The following is a 24753-nucleotide window of genomic DNA, read 5'->3' as shown; positions in this document are numbered from 1 at the left end:
GATTAGTAACATTTCAGTGCCCGAATCGAACGGATGCGCGCACGAGCTAGGGTCCTAGAGCCACCCTTCTGGGCTTTTGTCGGCTGTAGTTTTGGGTGGTCAACGAGGAATCAAAGTGATATCTTGCGGCTTTCCCGTGCACCTTTAAGGCATCCGATTAACTAGCGGTCGGGATCGTATGGCAAGTGTATGGCTAAATGCTGCATCCCAAGGGCCATCTCGTGAAATGTGTTGCTTACAAAGAGTGTGACACCGCAGAGAGTGAGCAGCAGAGGTCAAACCATTCGTGAAATTGTCAGTGCCTTGTTCCTGGATCAAAAATTGTCTATCAAGGACCGAACGGACGCTGCTTCAAAATGAGCAACAGTTTGCGTGGTATCTTCAATGAAACGCTGGTCGATTTTGCGATTATGGCCTCGGCAGCCGTCCTGTCGACAAACGGTACCGACACCATCGATGACCAAAGTGTAGCCGACGGCGAGGAACTGGCTGCCGGTGCAACCACAGCCGCCGGAACCCAGAGGCGGTTCCTTGGAACTTGGGGTTTGGTGCTCGTGGTCCTGTCGTACATTTTTGGCTGCGTGGGCAACCTGATCGCCCTCATTCACCTGTGGCGTAACGTCCGAAACACCAAACACGCGCTCATGCTGAAGTAAGTTTTGTGGAATCTCTGGAAGCGCCAGGGTTCGTCAATCGAAATTCGCGTCACGTGCCCAACTGCTGGAGCCCACAGTGTTTCGACTCGTTTCCGGACATGGGATTGTAGGACTATGAAATCATGATGAAGATAGCGTTGTATAAAGAAGGACACTGAGGCTAACATGTGGGCTTGCCTGCTGCGAATGCCGGCAATTAGCGGGATTCGAATGTGTTCAATAAATTGCACTGACGTAGGGCTCCCGGGTGGGTTTCCAGGATCACTGGAAGAACAGTAATTACTGTTTGGTTCCTCTTTATTGAAGGCAATGAGATAAATGTTGTATGGTGTTGTCCTCGGCAATTAAGAAGACCAAGGTTTAAAGCAGACACGATGGCACATCATCAGACATATCACCGATTATTACGGTTGCTCTAGCTGTCTCGCATTTAGTGTAGTCTCATGTAACCTCATCATATTTGAGATCGGACTCTAATACTTGCAATAGTTGTGTGGGTATTTTTTTCAAAGACTATAACAGCTTCCATTCCACGAAATGTAATGTTTTGCATAAAATCTTGTAACTATATTATATTAGAATGCACATTAGAATTAAACCATTTAGTAAAAATATACAGAATTTGACAATTCAGTTTTAATTAAACAAACAAACATTCATTTATTTTTGAAAACTGAAATATTCATGTAAGAAAGTTAGTTCAACAACAAAAGGATATTATTTAACTAACATAATGGGAAAGTGCCGTGATTGCTTCCTCATTCCCTTTCGCCGCACTCTTTATGGCTCCTCCGACCCCTTCCTCCGTTGTCTCCGTGCGTTTAATCAATCCTACTGCTACTTTGACTTCCACCTTCCTCTAGCGTCCTTCAGACGTGCCCTGTTACAAAACCTTTATCCAGCCTAGGTGCTGTTATCTGCCTCACAAAGGAGTCTCGTTCTACTTTGTTGTCCGTTTTGCTCTCCTCTCCCTCTCCTATTTCCTCTCCTCTCCTTAGTGTCTTAAGCCTCGCCTGTATAGCTTTAAGCAACCGGGTTTATAAATAAATAAATAAAATAAAAAAATAAAAAAAATAAAAATAATGGGAAAGAGTACGGCAAAGAAGCAAAGATCAATTGAACAGTCACAAAATTTAAATATTTAATTCCTAAGTGAGGTTTTAGCAGATCGAAGCTTTGAAGATCGAAGAATGAAATTGCAAACAAAAATGCATTTTATTTTGATTAGTTAAACTGTTCATTCGCAATGTTCAGTTTGCCCTTGTTACCAAGCGTTACACCCATTAATGAGTAATTTTGCTCCGTTGTCCACCCCGCGTCGGATTCCAGATGCTTGCTGACGAATGATTTGATTGGACTGTGCGGAATGTTTGTGCAGATGTGTTTGCATCTTTACCTCCCGAAGGAGCTGGTAACCGCCAACATTCGCCACTTCTGCACCTTTCGTGTGATTTGGCGTGTTTTCGGCATCAGTTCCGGCTGCGTGGCCTTCGTTATGGCGCTCGAACGGTACATAGCGCTGGCGAAACCGTTTTTCTACCACAAGGTACGTAGGGGTCCTGGGGCCAGTTGTCCGTGATGGTGCTGATCTCCCTCTTTCCCGGTTCTCCAGTACGTAACGGATAATCTCATCCGCAAATCGATCTTCATCCTCTGGACCATCGGGGCCTTCATAACCTTCCTTCCCCTGTTCGGGTTTGGCATATACTTTGATGAGAGGAAAAAAGCATGCGCGCGCTACAAAAGTGCAACGGAACCAATGGACGTGGCGTACGCGTACATATTCTTCAGCGTTGGTAAGCCACGGATAAGTCGCGAAAACGAAGGCCATTTTTCAACAACTTCGTTCTATGTTACTACTCAGGAATATTGCTCTGCATTGGGATCGTCATCTGTAATCTCAGTGTACGGAAGGTGCTGTATCAATCTCACCGTAAAATGTGCCGTCAGTTTGGTTCCATCAAACCCACACCGATGCTGAGTCGGTCCATGCGCCATTCGCAAAAGTCGGCGAGCTTCACCGACTCCAACATCATCCGGATGTTCAACGAACCGACGACGGAGGAAATTCGGTTCGCCAAACTGATGACCGTTCTCAGCGTTTTTTTCCTCATTTGCTGGCTCCCACAAATGGTAAGTCAAACGCGGAATGTGCTGACAATCGTGACCTCACCTTGGTTTCCTAATGTTTGTCCCCAGATCAGCATCATCTTGTTACAAAATATCAGCCCAGCGATGGAGCAAAAACTGTCCTGGATATTCCGCATTTCCGATCTTCTCATTCTGGTGCACTTCATGCTTGATCCGTACATTTACGTGCTGGTGAAGCAACGACGTCGCAGCGATCTCCGAACGATGATACGATACATGTTCAGCCGCAATCAGTTCAAAATAGTGGAGACGGCGATTTCGCCCCTGCAAAAGTCCACCAACTCGTCTCCGCTTCCTTGAAGCGTGCTACGGACGCCGTTGGTTCACTTTCACATTTAGCTCGATAAAGAACCGTTTCATTGGGTTTTTCAACCACTCGAGGATAAAACAATGCCAATGGCAGATGTTGTTCTGAACAGCATCACTTTGAGAATGTAGTTGCAATAAATATTCGATATGTATTTTATGCTCTGGGTCGAATCTGGTTTTTCTTTCTAGTGATGAGAATTGTATGAGCGTAGAGAATGAGTGAAGCAAGACCTAATTATTTGTTTGCTCTCGGCTACGGAGCACGTTAATACGAATACGAGCTTCTGTTTCGATAGTAGTTCTATCTAAGCTCAGTTTTGAGCAATCGAATCCAATCAATCCTAATCAATCCAATCAATTAGCTTTTAATTTTATTCCTACGTTTTATTCTCTCTGTTAGTGAGCGTCACTTAATGACAAAAATAACAGCTCAGTGACAGTGAAATAAAAGAGCTCAATCGTTAGCCAGTAGCAATAAGTTAGCTTCTAGCCTGTAGCAATTTCTCTCTGAATCGTTCATTTAAAACTTCTTACATTCATCCATTTAATCCTTAAAAATTAAACATAGTTAAAAATTCCCTATCTAAAATGAACGTGATCGATAAAATTATTTGTTTGATCTAGGTTTTAAAATAACTCAAACTTGTGTGGGTATTTTTTTAACAGTTTCAAATTTAGAACCAATAATTTATCCTCTAAGATATTTTGCAAATGGAATTTTATTATGTGCGCATTCTTGTTAGTTTGTTAATGTATTGGCAAAATATTTAGTTACTTCCTTCTTCCGACCAGGCCTGGCCGAATCAACATTTGGCGTAATGGCGTTTTAAAACCTAAAGTGCGTTTTTCCACTAAAATAACATCCGAGATCTACATTCAGTACAGAATATCCATTAGCGAGAGCAAAATCATAACCGTCGTTGGGAAGTTAAATACAAACAAGCAAGCTTTGAAAAACTCTTGCACGCAATAGCCAGTTCATATTGCAAGCAACATTCGCACTCCAGAATGAGCAGAAAGAGCCATGTTTTGTATGCATGGAAAGAACCATATTTTGTATGAACAAAATTAGCCATATTTTACACGAGCAGAAACCAAAACAAACTTCCTTTAAAAAAAAACATGCCAAAGCAAAAAAAAATGATGTGACGTTTTGCTGCAAGGGCCGGTAATGCAAAACACTTGGCGAAGAAAATTTGGACACAACAGTGGAAAAGTGGAAAAGGTCACTCGCGGGGACTGGTGGCTGGGCAGGTTGCGCAGCGAAAGTGGCCATTGTGTCTCCCCGTGGCCACCAGTGGCGACTCCGTCTTATTCGTTCATCAGGAGACGCGTCCGTCGCGGGTTAACGAAAAAATAAAAGCCGATGTAACTTCCGCCGAAGTGACGAAAACTTGTTTGTGATAATAACTCTAGTCAAGCCCCCCTTTTCGACTCCCACTTGCTTCCCGTTTTCCTTCCTCAATACTGCTAATGGAACACAATTTTCCCACCGGGTGCCATACTTTCCGAACCGGGAAAAGTGGAGAATAAGAGTCATTGCTGATAAGCGCACCGGCGGTGTATGTGTGAGCTGGGCCAGAATTCAAGTTGAGCGCAAAGAAGAAGGGCAAGTTGGAGTGCTGTGGAAACGAGGTGTATCAAAGCTGAAGTGCTGCCTGCCTCCGGGGGCTCGTGTGGCCAGGAAAATGAAGGCATCGTAGAACACCTTAGCAGAACCCGTTGCACCACGACGAAACGGGCGATAGAAACAGCCAATAGCGCTTATCACAAGTGCGCCACCAACAACAACAACACCGAACCTATTGCTGCTCCAGCCACAATCGAGCACATTGTGCCGTGAACCGCAACAACTTCAAAGCAGCCTTTCTTCACAGGTTGCCACACGTTAGCCGTTTAGCCTAACCACAATGCAGGGCCAGTGAAGCGCGGAACGCTGCGCCAAACACTGGACAACAGAACACGGGAAAGCCGACTGTTGCGTTCGAAAGCATCCCGCGGTGGAGAAGTTTAATTGAGGAGCAAAATGTTTACGTCGTTAAAAAATAAGATAAAAGAGGAAACTGGCAACGATGTGGCACCGATCTCCGTCACCAGATCGCGCCGCCACGCGGAATCACTGACCAGCGCCAGCTCGATCGACGAGCTGAGCGTGCTCGAGCAGAAGGATGCAGAACTGAGCGCTACCCGTGTGGAACTGCAAGAACTGGCCAACCTCCTGCACGGTTTTCGGGAGCAAGTACGCCTGCTGGAAGAATCCAAGACAGTCCTGGAGCAGACAAACAAGGCACTCGAAGAAAAACTACATGCAAGCCAAGTGCAGCGCGACCTGCAGCGTGAGGAGCAGGACAAGATACAAAACTTCCAGCAGCAAGAAATATCGAAGCTGAAAAGTATGCTACTGTTCCGCGAGCAGGAGGCCGTCGATCGAATATCGCATCAGAAGACGGCAGAGCAGCAGGTTGAAAGCTTGCGGCATGAGTTGAGCCGCTTGAGAGGGCTGGAACCGATGCTGGAAAATGCACAAGATGAGCTGGAAAACCTACGCCACTCGTCGCAGTGCGAGCGCACCAATCTGGTCTCGACACTGGCGGCCGTGGAGGAAGCGAACCGGCATCTGAAGAGCCGCATCCAGGTACTGGAAGATACGCGACTCTCGCTAACGACCAACGGTAGCAGTATCGACGAGAAGATTCAATGTTTGCTGCAGGAACGTAAACTACTCGAGCAGCGTCTGGAGGAGGCACATCTGCATCTGTCGGACATCAAAAGTAGCTGGAGTGGTCAGAATATGGCCCTCGAAACGCAGGTCAACCGGTTGTCGCGGCAGGTCGCCGAGGAGACGACCGAGAAGCACAAAGCTCTCAAGCAGAAAGACGATCTTATCGAGCGCCTCAAGCACTTAGAGTTCGAGCACGAGAAACTGCAATCGGAGATTACCCAACGTGACAATAAGGTAACTATGGCCAGTGTGTCCTACTCCGGTTGGTGGAGCATTTATCGAACCATTGTGTTGCTCTTTCTTCCGCCACAGATCAAACTTATGAGCGAAGAAATAGATGAGCTACATTCGGCGGTACGCGAGGCACGCGAGCAGCACGAGGAAGAGGTCACGTTTATGAGCAGCAATTTAGTAAGTAGCCGAGCGCGGAATATCGCCCAGCAGCCTGCACCGAATGAGCACCATTGATCTGAGTTCGGTTCAATTGAGTTGAAATGCTCGGTCTGTACTTTTTCGTTCGATCCGCCCCACGTGTCTCTCTTCCTTGTCTTTCTCTCTGCTTCTATCATCTTGCGTTTTTAATGTCTGCATTTATGGCAGTGTGACCTACACTGCTTATCAGTTGTGTGCCAAAGGAGAGTGTGATAAGCCAAAAAACCGGCTTAAAACCGTGACCAAACGAAAGTGCCAAAACATGGGACTTACTTTGTAGTGCCCAAGTATTTTACGAAGTGCTCCGAGTGCGCATTATTCCAAAAGAAAACAATGTGCCAGTCCACGCGCTGAGGCCAACAGTATTCGATTTGTGAAATAAACTACATTACAATGCATGCTTTTGTTTAAGTTTTTTTTATTGGTTTCTCTACCCCAAAACACGCGATACGGCACACTTCCTATCGTGAGGTTTTTTTTATTGACATTTCCTTATCAGTTTTGTCAAGCGCGCTACGGATCGACACCTGCACCACTAACACTACCGTACTACAAAATGCGTAACAGCTGCTCCATTTCATAATTTTCAAATTGAACTGCTGGAAGGTAGAAAGTAAAATTACTTCATTTGTCTATTCGTTTGTCCATCCGTTACAGGAACAGCTGCAAACGGAGTGTGGCACGCTGCGAACGAATCTCACCGAGTCAGAGCAGCGTTTGCTGGAATGTTTGGAAAGCGCCGACCGCCTGATGGAGCTTGAAAGCACAGTGGGTGAACTAAACCGTCAGCTTGGCAAGTAAGTAACGACAGACAACGTTTTCATATGTTCAAAGATTAAAATTAGAAACAGATGACATTTTGTATTCGGTTGGCCAAAGTCTAGAAGTAGCTAAGCAAAAAAGAGAAATGTCGAACCATATTATCTATTCCAGATCAAATTGGTTACCCCTCTTTTGAAATGATCGATAAAAGCGAAAGTTGTTTGCAAATCATCCTAAATCAATTCGTTACTAATCAAACTAAGTTGTGCCTCAGTAAAGCACCGCATCTAATTTATTGTTTTATTTCGTTCTACAATTAGCGAAAAACAAGAAAAAATGGCTGTTCTCATGAAAAATGCCGAAATGTCGCAGCAGGAAGAGATTCTTCGGCAAGAGTTGCGCCACGAAAAGGACGAATCGATCGAGCTGCATGATCGTGGTGTAATACTGCAACGTGAGCTAGACAAACGGTAAATATAAATCATCGATAAACACTATTTAGCGTTACTGCCACTGGGAAATCCTTTTGTATCCCGACCCAGATTAAATACCGTCAATGAGCTACGCAAACAAGTGGACGAACTAATGACTACGAATCTCGAGCAGAATGCGGAACTAGTTGATAAAAACAAGGTAGGTTATCGGGCACTCGGATTAAACATTTTATTTTGCGCTCTAACCGCGATTCTAATCCCGTTAGATAATAAAAATTCTAAATCAACGGCTCGTTGACATGAAAAAAACCTTACAAGAGGAGCTGAAAGGTCAAAATAGCAGCAATACAGATCATCAACCTGTTAACATCGGTACTGCCCAGCACCCCAATGAACGGGTTTTCGAGCGAGCAAAGAGTTTTGACTCAAAAGGTGTCGCAAAAGAAAATGGTAACCTCAAACACAACGGTGCGGCGATCGGTACGCCGATCGTGATGGATGAGGTCAACTTCCGGTATCTCAAGCATGTGATAATAAAATTTCTTACCAGTAGAGAGGTACGTTTGCCAACAACCCAACATCTGTTTCTCGTAGCATTTACGACAAGTCTTTCTGTCGATAGGTTGAAGCCCGTCATCTCATCAAAGCCGTGTCGACATTGTTGCAGTTGAGTTATGAAGAAGAAAAGCTACTCCACGACACGCTTAATTGGAAGATGAGTTGGTTCGGTAGCCGGCCTGGCCAGGTCTCGTTGTCGACGAATTAGAATCCACCGTCTGATGAAACCGTGCGCGCACAGAGCCATGTTCGATCCGTGTGCTCGTGCTTCACGCCACAAGCCTCAGCATCTCTTCGGATTGTTTTCATTTATTTGGGGACACTTGTATTATTTCAAGCGGTTGAAACTGAAACCCAGGTTCAGTGCAAAACGACAACATAATCACAGCAACATAGGAACGAGATCCTATTGCAATAATGAAGGCACAAAGGGTAATCAGTGGTCAGATCTCATGCTACGAAATGGCGACAGAGCACCAAATTCGTTTTATTTCTGTTTATTTCATTCAGTCTACTGTGGTGAATTGACTATCAACTAACGACTGCTTTTTATACGCTTCTACCGAGCAGCTATAATCTAATCATACGTTAACATTCCTTATTATCATGCGCTTTACAATACACAATACTATGGCTCATGCTTCGCGATGTGTTAGTTATTTTGTGATCCGCTTTCCAAAGAAGTATATATTTATCGTGAAATATTTAGCCAAACCAATAGATTGATATTTTATGTGTTTTACAAACTTTTACAAATATTGCAAAGAGTAATCTCATTTTTTCATATTTCCTACGCTCACGTATGCCCATGGGTTAGACAATGTTTTTGTTGCTTGTAGTTATAAAACATTTGTGGAGTGACCATACCACAATCGATAGTCTAGTGATAGGAAAAGGAAAAGGTGACCAGCGGAGCCTTCAGTGTTTGCTAGACGAGAAGAAGCGTACTAACGGGCTGCACTTTAGCCCGATTGAACAATAGATTTGTTTGTGCATTTGTTCATATTTATACACATTCGAAATCAAAAATAAACATACAGCACCGACAGCGCCCAACACAAGACACTTTTTTCTATCTGACTTGTTGCTGGCGAGGAACACATACTCTCAACTTCCAATTCTTCGTACTCCTTACAGGGCGAGATTTCATATTGTCCAACCGGGAAAGCTAGCCAGGCGCCTATCCTCTCGCAAACGGAGATGCCTCATTAGTTTGCAGATAAAAAACACCATTAACACCACGTCCATAGTTAGATGGCTGACCACCCATATTGGCGTCCGGGCCGGAAGAAGTACAGCTTCCCGACAAAATTTGTCCATGGTCAACGCAGCGAGTGGCACGGAACGGTGTACTGGTGGTGATCGACTCAGCAAAAAATTGCGGAGCCCGATCGTGCGAACAACTACCACCTATATCGGTCCCGCAACCCGGTTGCAAACGTCCTCCGTTCGGGTAGAAATTGGCCTGCCCTAGCGGCGTGTTAATGCCCAACACGCCGGCATTCGTCATGATCGTCTCCACATACACTCCATCAGCCGGTGAAACGGCGTCCGATTGTCCAGCGGAGAAAAGAGGTCCGGCCGGGTCAAGTGCGATGATCGAATGGATTCGTCCATTCTGTGCCTTTCCAGCCGAACCGGCAACATGTGCCCCGAGACTGTAGCCGATGACGTAGATATTGTCGGGGTTCGCTCCGGTGGCTGTCATTAGTTGGTCGATTAACTGCGACACGGTGTTGCCGACCGCCCCGACATGGTTTCGGGCAGTGATGTAGTTTGGATTGATCGCTCCTACACCCCAATCGACCGTGACTATGTTGAAGTCACCCAGTTGGAAGTATGCATCACGAATTTGCGAGTTCATAAAATGCGATCCATCATTGTTCCAGCCGTGAATCGTGAAACGCGTCGGATGGGCCGCATTGAAGTTAGACCCACTGATGGAGGCCGCATTATTCAACTGCAATATTTGCGGCTGCGTGGGGTTGGCCCGAGTGAACAAACGAAAGATGATGTCCTGCTGAGGGTTAAAAAGCAGTTCCGGTTCGTCCATCTCCGGTACATTGTACGGATTCGTGTTGATCAAATGCAGCCGACCATCACCACTGGGAACCAGTTGCCAGTTAGGATCATTAATTGGAATCGCTTGAAACACAAGACAGATAATAGTTTGTTATGCTGTTTTTAAATTCAAGAACCACACTATTTACCTTCAGCAACCACAAAAATAGCGAAAAGTACCGTGGGCCACTTCATGGTGAATCGATTTGCACCAAGCACGAGTTGAAGATGAAGAATAACAACTTGATCGAAGGGCTTGGCCGTTTACTTTTATACCTCATCATAAAATGCTTTTCTTCGGGGGAGTCCAACGATATCGAGTTATCTCAAACCAAGTCCATGGTTGCAGAGTATTTCGCACTTGTTCTTATCGATTTACGCAAAAGAACTCAATAAACGATAATCCTGGATGACACGCCATATACTGGCCAAGTTCCAAGTTCGTCCAGTGACGTACCGATGATTAGAAATGAGTCTAGGAATTATTCAATTAACAACAGTCTATTCCTTTACCAACAGTACAAGTGCAATTATTAACTGACATTGGCCTATAGTGAGGTTAATAGGATATAGGATAGTTAGGTTAGGACATTGGCGTATAGGTTTTTCGTCTCGCTGCACCGATTAATCGGTTTCTATGCGAAAAACGTCAGTTTGAACCCCGACATCTTCAGAGCCAAACTTTCAGTTGGTCCTTTGGATCTGGTCGTTCTAGTAATAGGTAAATGCAAAATACATTTAAATGTTAAGAGTTGAAAATGGCAACTTAATTGCTAGTTCATTGTGAAGAATATTGTTTGGCACCGGAATGAAGTCCAGTATGAATTCAATCCAAATTCATAAAACACAAAGTGCTATTCGCCTAGCAATATGCAATTTTTCAGGAGGACTTTTTCAAAAAAAAGTAACGGTAGAAAAAACCAAACAAACCTGACAAGTCAGTATATTGAATTTAAAAATATAGTGTTCGTTTGTATTTCATGAGCAAATATTTAAACATCTAAACACAATATTTTGTTTCACTATCTACATAATGACGGTACGACGACGGATGATGAGAGAAAAGTTATTACCTAAAACAAAAACCCTGACGCACTGTTTGCACATCAATTCATCAAGAGTTCCAGCTTGACACTATACGCTATTTGTAATTTTTATTATCAACTTCATTCGGCTTTCGTGTCTCTGTTCCGTCTTTCGTTTGTAGACGGCGTCTGTGGCAGCACTCTTCAAAATGCTTTACAGTATTTCGTATTCTAGGAGTATGCATATTATCTCTCTGCACCCTTTTACCACATTAAATATTACACCGACTTATTACACCGTATTACAAATAGATCGTTCAGAAAATATCTACTCGAAAATCTACTTCTTCGTTTGACTTTATTCCTGCCTTAGCGCACTCTTCGTCCAGAGTGAGGATGACTTGTAACAGAGAAAATGTCACACAGTTATTCTTATGGAAAACAGCCTTCAGTATATAAAGTGTTATAACAAATTAAACACAACAGTTACGCGTCGTTTCCTTTGCCGGATACTAACGGGGATAACATTGGGACAGCCTTATCACCCTATCAGTTCTACAGTCGTAGCTCTCCTCTCTGAATCTGTGCGTACACTTCCGGAGTTAGTGGCTCGTACTGGCCTTTCGGTGTTAGGTAGTACAGAGCGTCCTCAATAGTGTTGGGATCGAAGCCTTCCACCTGCAGATCGAGTTTCTTCAGCTTAAAGGTACCGGTCATATCGACCTTCGACAGCAAACGCACAAACTGCGGCCGAGCGTACGATGGAAGAGTGTCTTTGATGGTGCGCGCGAACTGCTCCAGATTGACCTGTCGATCCGGGTCCAAGATGGCGGCCATGCCGGCTCGTCCTTCCAGGTTCGGCACCTCCACACCGTATACCACCGTATCCCGGTAGCCGACCGCATTGCTTACCTCGGCCTCCACTTCACTTGTAGATACGTTTTCACCCTTCCACCGGTACGTGTCGCCGGTGCGATCCTTGAAGAACAGATTGCCACGCTCGTCCGCGACCAGCAGATCGCCGGAAAGAAAGGCGGCGTCACCCTTCCGGAAGATGTCCCGCACGATCTTCTTCTCTGTTGCACCTTTATCGACGTACCCGAGGAAAGCACGCGAAGGGTTGTTCGGAATGATCTTTCCAATGAACAGACCGGGCTCGTTCGGCTTACAAAGCTGACAGAGACCGTTCTTATCACGCAGTGGCTCACTGTAACCAGTGGCCGGGTCAGCACGGATGATGGAAATGGGGTACACAACCGGGATAATTCTGGACACGAATCCTATCGCTCCGACCGTATTGTCAATGTTCACTGCAGGAAAAATGTAGTGTTAGTAATTCCTGAGCAAAGCTGATAACACCATTTCACTTACCGATATTTGCGTTGCCTTCCGTAGCGCCGTAGAACTCAGCCACTCGGGGAATATTGAACCGTTCCACGAACTGTGGCCAAATCTGAGGACGGAGTCCGTTACCGAATATTAGGCGAACTTTGTGGGCCTTGTCCGTGGCCGAGACCGGGGTGGCAAGAATGTACCGGGCCATCTCTCCAATGTACTGTGCAATCTGGAACGAAGGTGCACGAATGATTAACAACCTTGCGCTAGGTTGTAACCGTGTCCGGTGTGGCATACTCACAGTGCAGTTGTACTTTTGGCAATCGGCGAAGAACTGAGACGCAGAAAACTTCTTTCGCGTTACGACGGTGGCACCGAACAGCAACGCTTGACCGATGCTCATCATTCCTCCGGCCGTGTGGTACAGTGGAAGTGGTGTATAGAATACGTCGTCCGATCGGAATCCGGCCACCAGTGAAATTGCGGCAGTGATGAAAATGTACCTAAAACGAGTACAGTTAGGTTATGGCGTTCTGCTGGTGGTCGAAGCCGGACAGCACACCTCGAGTGAGTGATAACGGCCGCCTTCGGAAGTCCGGTAGTTCCCGAGGTGTAGATGTAGATCAGCTTGTCATGATGGTTGGGTTTTTTGATTCCACTCGTGGACAGTTCCTTCGACGCGGACTGCATCAGCGTCGTCAAGTCTTTGGCATTAGCGAGAACCGGTTTCTGGACGGCCTCGTTCACCTGATACAGTGCTACCGAAGACGGCAACGTATCAGCTATTTCGGTCACGGCCTCGGCAAGTGCCTCAGCGTAGATCAGTGCATTGCAGTTGGCCACGGTCACACTGTGCATGAGGGCATTCTTCCGGAGGTTGTGGTTAATCAGGGGTACGATGACACCCAACTTCGACAGTCCCAGCCAGGTGGCGACAAACTCGGGACGGTTCTCCTGCAGCAAGCCCACAACATCGCCATTTTTGTAGCCGTGCGAGTGGAACACGTTCGCCAAGCGGTTAGCGTAGTCATTCACCTTTGGCACGTTGCGAAAAAGCGGAAAAGAATGTTAGAAAAGCCATGTCCTACGCGCAAGAGTCATTTCAGCGTATTGACTCCCGCGGGTCGCGCAATACAACAAAAACAAACGAGTTTTGTGGGCAGAAAAAATTAACCATTGCTGACGTCAAACCGCGCATTCACTTGGCACTTTCGAAGGTGGGCTCAGTGGTCAATTATTCTGCTCAATCGCCTCAAAGGATTGCTATACGTACCTCGCGGAAGGTCCAGGAGCGACCTTCGCACACCAGGCAGGTCTTCTCCGGTTGCTTCGAGACGTACTCCGAGAATACATCGCCGATGGTGGCATTGTTCTTTGCGTGGCGTTTCACCAACCGCAGCAGCTTGATGTACCTTCCGAGTGCTCTAGAAAATCGGGCATAGAGAGTTAAACCGCGTGTAGGTGATTTTTAAAGTGCATAACTTCTTCGGGATTCCACGGTTCCGGCTGGTCCAAACAAAAAAAAACTGAACCGATAAGAGCTAGGGTTCAGGCTCACGATGGCCAGCAAAGCGGTGGCCGGTTAAATGCTAAAGCCCAATCATTATCGGTTCCTTCTTGATAACGAGTCTAATACCTAGCATTCGTGGTGTATGCCGATAAAAATGCGTCAAAAACACGCTTTGGACTGTGACATTGCACTTTTGTCCGTTTCGGAGCTTTCTACAAAACTGGGGGTTGCAAATTAATTTATGTTGTCATTTAAATTAACTGCAGCAATGCTAGACAGAACATTGCCAGCAGTTCACAAACGACTTCCGCAATTCAAACTGTGAATAATCAACTGCTTCGTGCGGAATGCTCTACAATCAGTCTAAAGCCGGAATAGGTCAACCGATAGGGTTTTTAATGGACTTTGATGGAGGCTCTGTTGAATGGCCGGCTACAATGGCGCAGAACCTGATGTAATTGTGAACTATTTTGTTGGCAAACAGACGAATTTTTGGTGTTCCTGCGTCGCATGGGTTCAAGCAGCAAAACATACAGACGCAAACACTGTCTGACGAAAAAACCTTCCCATGCTCGTTGTGAGTGTGGTTGAGCGAATGAAAAGCATCATCTTCTACTAGAAAAAATAGCATTAACGACGGAACATACGCGTTTCATGCGTTGCAACATGGCCCTACACACGTACCTAGAAATCCGTCGACCACTTAGCCAACCGATGTTTAATCGCTTCTCCTCACAAAACCGGTTCCTCACATCACTTGTAATGAGAACTTTTCGCAATTCTTTTGTTTTTTCCCTGCGCTGAGTCAAGACAACGGTGGAACTTATTTACTCAATCTAAGGTCGTAAGGTGACCTCCATCAACCGGGTTGAAATACTTTGTGGGCCGATTTTTTACGGAACTTGCTCCTAGTACTACTCGTAATACCCTCTCGCTGGCCCTTCACTCACGCTGACCTTCTTCGCCAAGTTCAGCGTTAACGACTTTGCGGCCCTAAAAGTCCCAATAAAAGAGGTTGTGGTTGAACAACGCCTGGCGCTTTCGATGAAGAAAGCGCCAGATTAAGAAAGTCACTCACTAGTGACAAGCGAGATATAACCATTGCTTTTCGTGCGCAAGGAACCGTGAACGACCACCGCCTTGAGAAAGTGAAAGTTTTACGTCCGTTCCAAGTACTTCGCACTCTCTAACGGATAGCCAGCTTACAGAAACTCACATCCAACTGTTTCTCCATTCCCTGAAGTTGTCGGCAGAACATTCCGATAATGGGCAGGTATGGCGGCCTCATTCCGGCACCGCATTAATCGCTGCGTACGCTCGAAATATGTTGAGTTGACAAACAGACCGACCGATCGAACAGCGGGCGCGCTCCGTCGGCCGACGCATCCCTCGAAACGTGATGTAAAAGAAAAGGCCTTATATGCCACGACGCAACCTAGCCATTACGTATGCACATGGCCACCGTTCGACGACCGGCGCGGTTAAAACCTGTCGGGCACTTTGGGACAGCTGGGTGGAATAGTGGGCAGATTATTTGAACCGCCCTTAGCGCCGAAGACGATTTGCTGGATAATTGCACTAGGCGATGACTGGGCCACTAACGGTGGTTTTAGCTCTGACTTGGAAGCACTACGATGGAGCGATCAACAATGCAAATCCCCATAGCTGCACCTCGGCCGTGGAATCCGGAATCTCCCAAGAGCACACACTCACTTGATATCCCGCGGGGCGGTCACTAACGCGATGTACCACCATCGCCACCAGCCGCTAGCGATGAAAACCGCAGCTAGGGTGATCAGGAGCGACGGCAATCCAAACTCCCAACCCATGTAGTACCAAATGAGCACGATGGCCGCGATCGAAGCGCCAACACCGGTGAACTGAAGCACGTACAGAAACGCTAGCCTAACCCGATCGCTGGTCGTTGGTCGCTGGATGGAGAAAAGGCGGTCATAAATCAACTTCAGAAACTGACTGTTTAAAATTTCCCAAAAATAGATAAGTTAACTTATGCGTAGATTCTGAGAATTCATCTGTCAACATCAAAGAGTTATAAAAATCTTTAAAACCAACTTTTATGTGCCTCTTTAACGCGATCGCGATGCAACGGTAATGTACAACGATATCAAACAATCTCTTTGATCTTGATGTTTGATTTGAGAGAACTACAAAACACTTTTATTACTGCACTACTTAAACACGGGAACATAAAACTGTTGTAATCACAAAACTCTTGCTTTGTGGCCTCTTTTAACGGGTCTACGAATACCAAATGCTATAACGCTAAACACTCCACAAACCGAACCGAAAATACTGAATCAATCATTCATTTTGCAGTACCTAGCGAAACACCATGAATCTGAGTGCAAACCGTTCTGTTTTTCTGCGCCCAACACGGAATCCGGAAAAACACGTCCGAACAATTTTAAAACCTTAACCGAAAAACGTGCAACCGTCAAACTTTACCCATATAAACGTGGAAATTGTTCTCTCTCTCTACATTTTTCTGCGCTCTCTGTTTCTCTGCGTTCCCGGTCTCTGTTTCTCGCTTTTCTCTCTGTATTTCTCTGCGCTCTCTTGGTTCACGTACACACACTAGGGAAAAACGTGATCATCCGTCATAAATCAACAATTCAAAGTGAGCTTTTTTACATATTCCTATAATAGATAAATTAACTATCAATCAATGATTTCGAATGACGATAAATCATCAACATCTATTATAAAGATTTATAATAATAGCTCATGTATTAACGCGTGTAAATAAAATGTCGAATTCGATCAAAACACATGCATAGAAAACAATAAAGTGGAAAAAGTCCGCAGATTCTTCCTAAAGTCAAATTTGGCGGTCTTACCTTAGAAATTTCCCACTGTGCGACGTTTGTTGCCGCGGCCCGCGATAGTTCATTTTCCGGCTGTCCCTTCTCAACGTCTACGGTTGGCTGAGAGAGCAAAAGAGACAGAAAGAGAGTGAGAAATAGAGAAACGGATTAAATCACAACAAGGGAACGCAAAGAAAGTGAAATAAGCAACGTGGTGCAGCTTTTGAACGAATGCGCAGCTTAAAAGCTCGTAAAGCTCTCCCAATGAACGAAGGATCAACGAAGGATGCGAGCAGAGAGCGCGCCGGAGAAGTCAAGGTACTTGAACGGCTAGTCATATTAGGTGCTAAATAGTAACCCTTCCGGGTGGTGGTATATTTTTTAACAGGAAAATAGGAAAACAAACAATCCCTGTTCGACCTTCAATGTTCAACGCAAATGTAAGAAATCAACAGTAAACGCCGGTCCATGTATTCGGTCTATGTTTGCCAGCTTCCAACAAGTACAGAAGTTTCACTTTGGAGCAACGCAGCATAGGTATTTGCACTAATTACTCCATCAACGAGACTACGTGGGGATTAAGTGTAAATTCATGTTACCACTTATGTTAATACGTTTTAGTTACATCATGAGCTTTGTGAGTTAATTTGAGGTTGCGCAACAAAACAGTTTTGAAGGCGATGCGTGAGTTTTTGGGACCGACCGAGAGACTATTGCCCAAAACAAAATCGTTTCAGTGGTATCTAGATTGTAATGGATTTGCTTTGAATTTCAAACCAATACACATTGATCGAAAACATTGTTCCACGATTTACTCTAATGTTTTGATCGTTTAAGTCTCAACAATCTCCATCTGTTTCACCAACAACTTGATAACTTACAAACAAATACAGTTATTCGAAAAATAGGCTGAATAATCTGATGAAAAATGAGCTGGTCTAAAGAAAATGGTCAAAATTGAAATGAGCTGATATCAGTCTTTCTCGTAAACGAGTCTCTCGGTGATCACCTTCGCACAATGACGATATCATCTTAATATTAGCTTAATGAGTTGTTTAGTTGTTTAGTAAAGCGAATGGTACAATTTTCGTAATGAGTGCCTTAATTTGAACTTCTAATCGTTCGAAGCACATACAATTCAAACTTACTGAACAACGTAACAAACAACTTTTATATGATTGCCTTTCGTACCCTATTGAATCATATGAGCCTCTGCTCTATTTATCGGCCCAGTTTCTTGGTACCAAATCTCCTAGGTCAGTTACGTCTTATTGACACACATTCGGAGCCCATTACATAGGATGCTGCCAACGAAGAAGTGCTAATTGCTACTCTACCCTCTTCCGTTCTGCTTTTGAATGCGTTTTAAGTGATAGTAGCTTGGCAATGGAGGTTAAGGTTAAGTGTTACAGCCGCTGCACTGTAGTGGTGGAAAATATGCCGAATCAGAACAGAATTTACCTTGGTATAGCTTCCATAGCGCCTCGTACGTGTACGGGCGAAGTTTTTCACCGAACGCAGCGTACGTCACGAGACGTACCGACTTCTCACGTTCAGTTGATGCGTGAAGAATAAAAAGTTGCGGAAAATCATTGTATCGTTGGAAAACTCTGGGCCGACCTCTACGTCCTCGTTGTGGACGCGCGAGCTGAACTGAACGGCTGTGGAACGCAGAGTCTACACTGGTTCAAACGTTTGTTACGATTTCTGTTTCACCAACAGAATTCTAATTTCCGCAAGCCTAGCGACACATTTCGCTATAGTTGTTCAATAACTTCTTCAGCGATTGTACCACCAAAAATGTGCTTCTCTGTTCTTCGCCAACACACATGCGAACACTAAGCCGGATTAAAATGCAGCATAAGCCGCAGCACCATCTTGACTGCGGTACCCAAGGGAAGCACTTCTGGCTTGTGCTGTACGCTGCGACAATATGCAACACCTGATATCGCAGGACAATTTTTTTTTCTCCCCAAACAACCTTCACAACACGGATGTAAATTGAACTATGACCTCAAATAAACCGCAAAGCTTATGTCAAAACATTTTCGACAGGGCATTTGTTTTGGTTGCGCAGAAGCACTACATTTTCGACCGTCCCCTGCGCAGCTCCAGGGTTGTGTGTAACTGATTTTATCCCATTTTGAAATATAGGTTCTTTTCAGTATTTTCCGTTAAACGCTGCTATTCAAAATATTCGTGCCGAAATTCAAATTCAATTTCAAATATTCGCGATGAGTTTCTTTTCAATTGTGAATCAATTATTTTGTTTAAATTTCGGAAGCTCGCAACAGAAACATAAAACTTCGCGCATCCTCTACATCAATCTTCAAAGTGGCTTTCCTAAATTTCGTCGAATCGATAACCACCGGAGCTATGGTCAATGCGTTTAACCTTAACCAAAAAGGTTCAAAAGGAACGGCATCGCACATCGTGTGCCCATCGTAAAAGCCGGTCTTGATGGCCGGTCTCTTGGCCAAGGTCAGCAGTAAACGCCATGAAATTGGTCGGTAATTTCTGCAGCAGAACGCACGTGTTGCGGTTACCCTTTTTTCCAACTTCCACTGTATTGGCATTGGCTGCGTGTTGGGTTAATGCATCGGTTAATAGTGGAAGCGTAAAGGTTGCCGATTGCTACGCGTGACTGTAAATGAAATCTACTTCGACGAGATAAGTGAAACGTTTGGAACCCCGAAGCGTTTAGAACTGTTCGATATTTAATTAGCTAACACGCACGCATGGGAGTGCTGTCGATAAATTATTTTTTGATTGTTTTATGTTGGTAAGGCAATAATAATAATTAGCACGGAAAATATATTTAATCCTCGTTAGCTAGCTCATTTTTTAAATGAGTTCGAATTTTATTGAATGGCGATATTTTAACAATTGTAAAACTATATAGTTTCATGTTTTACTCATCCTTGTTCAATGTGTGTTTATGTTACGTTTAAATAAATCATTTGAACGCCTTAACGAACGCTTCACGAGTATGATAAATAATGCTAACATCAATATTTGCGCGAAGCTTTAAAAAATCCATTTTAAATTTTATTTGAGAACTAATGTTGACCAAAGTTTAACATTTTCTCCATGCTTGCCAACATTAACATTTCAAATTTTTTTCCATGCTTCCATACTGTTTGCCGACAATCGATAGAAGTGCTAAAGTGACACAGAAATGTGTGATACTTGCTCACAGTGCCAGAAGTGTCGATTCCGCGGAACGTTCCATCTTTCTGTTTGCTGCTTTCCAACGGCCGGGCTAAGCACACGACACCCCCGGGGCTACGCATTCTATGCAAATATGCCGACGACGGCGTTGCTTCAATGTTGACTTAAGTGACCTTAGCACTCCGCGCACCTCAGTGGATTCATGGGCCTCTCTGTTGCAAGCGACTTCAACGCTAACGGACCACCCCACGAAACCCGGTTGGGAGTGGCTGGCAGTAGAAATTCGCCGCGCTTTTCGCAACACTTTCCCGCTCTGACGTTCCCTCATTATGGGTTCCGTTTTCGCGGCCCCACTGCGCAGCGCCTTCGAGCGACTGTGTTGCAAACAATGGCGCATTGATGACAGCAGCAGAGTTTTCCCTCATTTCCCTTTCACGGCCTTCGGGGCATTCATCTCGGCGTGTCGGTAGCAGTTGATGCCCAATGACAAACCCATTGCCGCCCGATCATGATCTGCGAGTTCAACGATCCTCGACGAGGCAGATTTTCTCGACGGTAATTTGCTTTCATGGGCCGGGCGCATTTCATTTTCTTTCACGGACAAACGTCACGGTGGCGTTTGTGACGGTGGCGGGAAACGACCCACAGTAACCCTCCCTAATGGGCACCGCGTTGCAATCTAGCGATCTCTTGAGCGCTGGGCCGGAGGCTTAATAATACAGCTGCCTATTGCTGCACGTGCGTTAGCTCCATCGTCATCATCATCGCCGTGGTCCGTGGTGCAAGTCCGTTAATCGCAGCCTCGTGGAGTTCCTTTCTCTATGTCTCATCAGTCAGCATCATAATGATGAAGCTGTTTTCCGAAAGGTGCGAATTTGAGGTTGGACCGTATTTCGCTATGGTCTGGATGCACTCCTCCCCATCGACGACTTATTCACGTTTGCGGAAGATTTAAATGTCATTCTTTCGGTGCCATTAGCGATCAATTATCACCGAAACGCGAAGCTACTAAACACCAGCTAAGACAACACTGGCAGAGGAACCCGGTTGACATCAAATCACAAGAAACCGACAGGCGAGGACGTATCAATATTTACTGGCTATAGTGTGTGTGTTATTCTAAATACGACCGAAGTGCGTTTACTTAGGCAAATCTTGATCCTATCCAAAGTGTTCAAAGATCACACGCGGCCGGCGTTGGGCACTGTTAGTTGCACATCGATAAACCTGCGTAGGTATATTTGAGTACACATGTTTAAGTATACAGACAATGTGCGATCATATGGTGCCATGGGAGCATGTCGCCCTTTATCGAATTCCTTAGCATTTCGAATAGTCGTGGGTCTGCAACATGGAAAGAAAGGACGTTACCAGCATACCAAAAATGTCAAGGTTGTTCGAATATTTACACAAAACCAAGCTATTATTAAAGAAAATTTTGCACAGATTCCCACCAACGTTAACAGTTAGTTCAAACAATGACTATCTAATGACAAATGACTATATGACAAATTTAAGAGCATTACAACGTGGTTGCTGGTTTAAAAGAAGTAGTATAACTCATATCTTGCCACGTGGGCTAACACTACGGTCTTGCGGCTGATTCCGTCACCACCAGCAGTGACAATGGTGCTGGTTTCTCCACTAAGCAACGATAGGATCGAGGAGATGAATTCGGTAGACAACTTTAGTGGCCATAGATAAGATATTCGGTATGCCGCAATGCCAGTCAAAAGTGGACTTGTTTCTTTGGCTCCGTTTGGTCCACGATTTTTCACTATACCGTATTACACCACCTTATGACCGGTCTTGGGAAAAAATCCAGCGCTCAGATTCAGCGTTTGGAGTGTCTTCGTGAATTTAGGATTTGGTAATAGGAAAGGAAAGCAACAGGAAAGTATGGATAGACCTATTCATAGTTGTCTCCATAATGCAGTCAATAATACGTTTCTCGTGTAATGGAATCCATTGATAACTGAAAAAGATACCTTTGAACACTAAGGCGATTTAGATTTAGACACTATTGTTTACTTGGCCGACTATCTTTCCAATTTTTTATGGTTACATTATTTTATTTTCATGCAGTCACAATTTGAAGTCTGCTAGTGTTTTAGAGATTGGTGATAGGAAATCTTGGCACCAGATGTTATCTAAGCTACGTTCCCATTCGTCGTCGTGGACATAAAGAAAACATGTCGCACGATCTACCAACCTAACTGCCGGTTGGGTACGAATGCTCGTTTTTCGACTGCCAAACTTCAAACAGCACATGAGCAGCAATGAAGCAATGAAGGTCACGTAGGACGATCGGCTTAAAGGTTAAAAACAGGTTTTGCTTTTCACCCGAAAGCAAACTGTTAACGAAGGGGCTGTACAGATTGCTTTTCATAGGCTCCCAGTTGAGTGGTTTGTGGTAAAAAGGGAGATTGAAGGCAAAAAACCAACTCACCCAACTAGGTTAGAAAAACTTCAACTCACATCAACTACAGGTTGATTACTTTTTTGGGGTTTTCCTCCTTTTCTTCGACTGGTTTCGTTGCTATTGTCCTCCGGGCCCCTTCACAACCGTTGTAATTGCCGGTGGTCGTGCCAGTCATGCGTAAGGATGGTTTAGATCCGGCCCGTCTCGACCAGTAGTAAAAGCAATCGCCAAGCTCAGTTCGTACTGTAAGCGTCACCTTGACTGCGAGTCGGCACATTCCAATTGTGGCCGGATTGTTGAAATGGCGCCATTATATGATCACCTACGAACAACATAACTGCTGGCTACAGGCTAGAGCCGAAGACAGGAAACGATACTTGCAGAGCACGAAGGACATTTCGAGTATTTCAGGTTGTAGCAATGGCGAAACGTTTGATTTGGTAGTTCAAGCATCACCCATTTAATTATTAATTATTCGTAATATATGAATTCGAAGTTTAGATAAAACGAAACCCTAATCAGTAAACGATTACACCTATAAAAAGTCAAAATGCACTCACAAACGATAACATATCCAACCAATAAAAACAAATAATTTTTCAAATAATTTTTCAGAACATAAAATTAAAATGGTTAATAAAATTGTTTGCAATTGAAACTAATTTTGTGGTGGATGAGAAGTAAGGCTTTTGTGTTTTTGATTCATTCAAAACCGTTGACATAAATTGTGCCAAATACCGGTGAAAAATTCCGCAACAGGACATACAGTTTCCAAGTTTTTTTTGTTAGAAACCTCCCAATTGACCAATTACAAACAAATGACAAACAACATTCGGAAGGGACCGACAAATTATACATCTCATTGTAGCGCTGTAATTATGGGGCATTGGAAGCGTTTCGGTAAACTCATTATTACTGCAGATTAGTAGCTAGCTAACGATGCATGCAGCATTTACATTTCTTTGGGCATTTTTTACCAATCATAAGATCATTTTATGGTGTGTGGTTTTCGTGTTACACCTCCCGAATCTCTACTGCTCTTATCCCAGTTCAGTAGCAACCGTCAGGGGTAAGCCCCGTACTTCGAGCAGCGACAAGCAGGTCTGCTGTTCCATAGACCCTGCTCAAAAGTTTGCCAAACGGTTTTGCTTTCCAAAATTTCACAATCCGCACCCCTATTTGGGCCAACCTCGTTCCGAAGACCCCAACAGCGTGGCCCACGCGACGGCCTATGGTTCTTTGCATACGAAATGCACTTGCATAACTGTGCGTCTGACGGACGGTGATAAAGTCTGTCGCCCAAATCGCGCCTACTTACCACCGTTTCATTGTTATTCATTGTGAATACTGATAATTAATCCATACACAGCGAGCCCGGTGACCTGCAAGTAGTGACGTCAGGGAGAGCTTTAGTCGGCTGACGCGTAGCTCTGGATGATCGGCCACATCGGCCGTAATTACGAAGGGCTACTCAAAGCGTATTCCGAACAAACTGCATTCCTCTCACAATTTGTTGTAGGAATCTTCACACGATCACTCTAGAGATCAACCCTGCAGCACTCACTTTAGCACTTCCACCATGTACCTTAGTCGTAGTAATCCCCAACAATCACTATGAACCGGCCTAAAAGGAACACAATATCCGGAATCAGAGACCGCACAGCTATTTCACCACGTGGCCCCGACGACTTCGTATCCGCCAGCGATCCAAATCCAAGTAACGCCCGGACGCACGGACGGGGTCGTGCCTCACGATCCGCGATCGGCAACGGCTCACTGTAAACTGAGAACGCGCCGCGGACTACGGCACCAAAGAAGCTCCGAAAAAAATCACCGGCGCGACCAGCTGAACGGCTCCGCCAGCGGCATGGCCAAACCCCCGACTGGGTGACTTCGTTTTTACGGGAAACCACGAACGTAAAACAACAAAACAAAAACCACTAATTGTCAAAGTAAAACAAACAAATTCAAAAACCTAATGGAACTGTCTCACACGCTCAGAGGCGGGGCGAAACCAACTCTATCGTCCCGAGAACCGCCGTGCCGTCATCGATATCTGGCGTGGCCGAGTATACCCCATCGAAGGCTTTTTATGCAACATTTCGTATGCAGACAGTTCTATACTAATTTTGTTATTTAGTGAGCGGACGTTTCGTGAGCGATCGAAAGAGCACAAAAGAGAGAGAAAGAGAGAGAGAGAGAGAGAGAGAAAAAAATTAAATTTACGCTGCAAAAGCCGATAACCATTATCTTGGTCATTTTAAGCCGGTTTTTAGTGTCTTTTTATGAAACAACGCTTCGGTGGCAAACGTAAAGAGTCTGGAGTGGTTACACACAATCTTCGACGGAGAACACTGGGCTTCCTATGTAAACATTGCAC

General features: G+C 44.8%; 4 protein-coding genes across 6 annotated transcripts; 2 read left to right on the top strand and 2 right to left on the bottom strand.

Annotated features, from left to right (window-relative positions):
* The first annotated feature begins 343 nt into the window (after positions 1-343).
* Positions 344-3144, top strand: LOC131210484 (prostaglandin E2 receptor EP4 subtype). The gene is made up of 5 exons (XM_058203742.1): positions 344-652; positions 1986-2202; positions 2269-2452; positions 2521-2789; positions 2856-3144. Exons 1-5 carry the CDS (start codon positions 357-359, stop codon positions 3105-3107), a joined length of 1218 nt encoding a protein of 405 aa, XP_058059725.1. The 5' UTR covers positions 344-356; the 3' UTR covers positions 3108-3144.
* A 1168-nt stretch (positions 3145-4312) lies between these two features.
* LOC131208681 (golgin subfamily A member 1) lies at positions 4313-9029 on the top strand. Its single transcript, XM_058201497.1, has 7 exons — positions 4313-6072; positions 6151-6249; positions 6928-7067; positions 7353-7502; positions 7575-7665; positions 7733-8023; positions 8089-9029. The coding sequence occupies exons 1-7, from the start codon at positions 5143-5145 to the stop codon at positions 8230-8232; spliced, it is 1845 nt and encodes a 614-aa protein (XP_058057480.1). The 5' UTR covers positions 4313-5142; the 3' UTR covers positions 8233-9029.
* A 175-nt stretch (positions 9030-9204) lies between these two features.
* On the bottom strand, positions 9205-10280 carry LOC131207600 (pancreatic triacylglycerol lipase-like). The gene is made up of 2 exons (XM_058200221.1): positions 10235-10280; positions 9205-10169 (listed from the first exon to the last, which is right to left on the bottom strand). Exons 1-2 carry the CDS (start codon positions 10278-10280, stop codon positions 9205-9207), a joined length of 1011 nt encoding a protein of 336 aa, XP_058056204.1.
* Positions 10281-11128: 848 nt separating this feature from the next.
* Positions 11129-23770, bottom strand: LOC131208538 (long-chain fatty acid transport protein 4). Of its 3 annotated transcripts, none has more exons than XM_058201320.1 (8): positions 23692-23770; positions 16814-16900; positions 15669-15886; positions 13719-13869; positions 13008-13480; positions 12747-12948; positions 12482-12674; positions 11129-12420 (listed from the first exon to the last, which is right to left on the bottom strand). In XM_058201320.1, the coding sequence occupies exons 1-8, from the start codon at positions 23710-23712 to the stop codon at positions 11666-11668; spliced, it is 2100 nt and encodes a 699-aa protein (XP_058057303.1). In that variant the 5' UTR covers positions 23713-23770; the 3' UTR covers positions 11129-11665. The 3 variants fall into 3 exon arrangements, with proteins under 3 accessions (XP_058057303.1, XP_058057304.1, XP_058057305.1); XM_058201321.1 differs by lacking the exon at positions 23692-23770 and adding an exon at positions 18242-18366; XM_058201322.1 differs by lacking the exons at positions 16814-16900; positions 23692-23770 and adding an exon at positions 16296-16410.
* Positions 23771-24753: the final 983 nt, after the last annotated feature.

This window comes from Anopheles bellator, chromosome 2 (assembly GCF_943735745.2).
Source record: "Anopheles bellator chromosome 2, idAnoBellAS_SP24_06.2, whole genome shotgun sequence".
NCBI lineage: Eukaryota > Metazoa > Arthropoda > Insecta > Diptera > Culicidae > Anopheles > Anopheles bellator.
This window is presented reverse-complemented; position numbering and strand designations above follow the sequence as displayed.

Coding starts and splice junctions, on each gene's coding strand:
- LOC131210484 (XM_058203742.1), top strand. CDS start 357: ATGAGCAACAGTTTGCGTGGTATCTTCAATGAAACGCTGGTCGATTTT. Junction 2,453..2,520: donor GTACATATTCTTCAGCGTTG/GTAAGCCACGGA, acceptor GTTACTACTCAG/GAATATTGCTCTGCATTGGG. Junction 2,790..2,855: donor TTTGCTGGCTCCCACAAATG/GTAAGTCAAACG, acceptor GTTTGTCCCCAG/ATCAGCATCATCTTGTTACA.
- LOC131208681 (XM_058201497.1), top strand. CDS start 5,143: ATGTTTACGTCGTTAAAAAATAAGATAAAAGAGGAAACTGGCAACGAT. Junction 6,250..6,927: donor CGTTTATGAGCAGCAATTTA/GTAAGTAGCCGA, acceptor CATCCGTTACAG/GAACAGCTGCAAACGGAGTG. Junction 7,503..7,574: donor CAACGTGAGCTAGACAAACG/GTAAATATAAAT, acceptor ATCCCGACCCAG/ATTAAATACCGTCAATGAGC.
- LOC131208538 (XM_058201320.1), bottom strand. CDS start 23,712: ATGAATAACAATGAAACGGTG. Junction 13,481..13,718: donor GCTCCTGGACCTTCCGCGAG/GTACGTATAGCA, acceptor AACGTGCCAAAG/GTGAATGACTACGCTAACCG. Junction 12,949..13,007: donor GCCGTTATCACTCACTCGAG/GTGTGCTGTCCG, acceptor TACTCGTTTTAG/GTACATTTTCATCACTGCCG.
- LOC131207600 (XM_058200221.1), bottom strand. CDS start 10,280: ATGAAGTGGCCCACGGTACTTTTCGCTATTTTTGTGGTTGCTGAAG. Junction 10,170..10,234: donor TATTTTTGTGGTTGCTGAAG/GTAAATAGTGTG, acceptor TTGTGTTTCAAG/CGATTCCAATTAATGATCCT.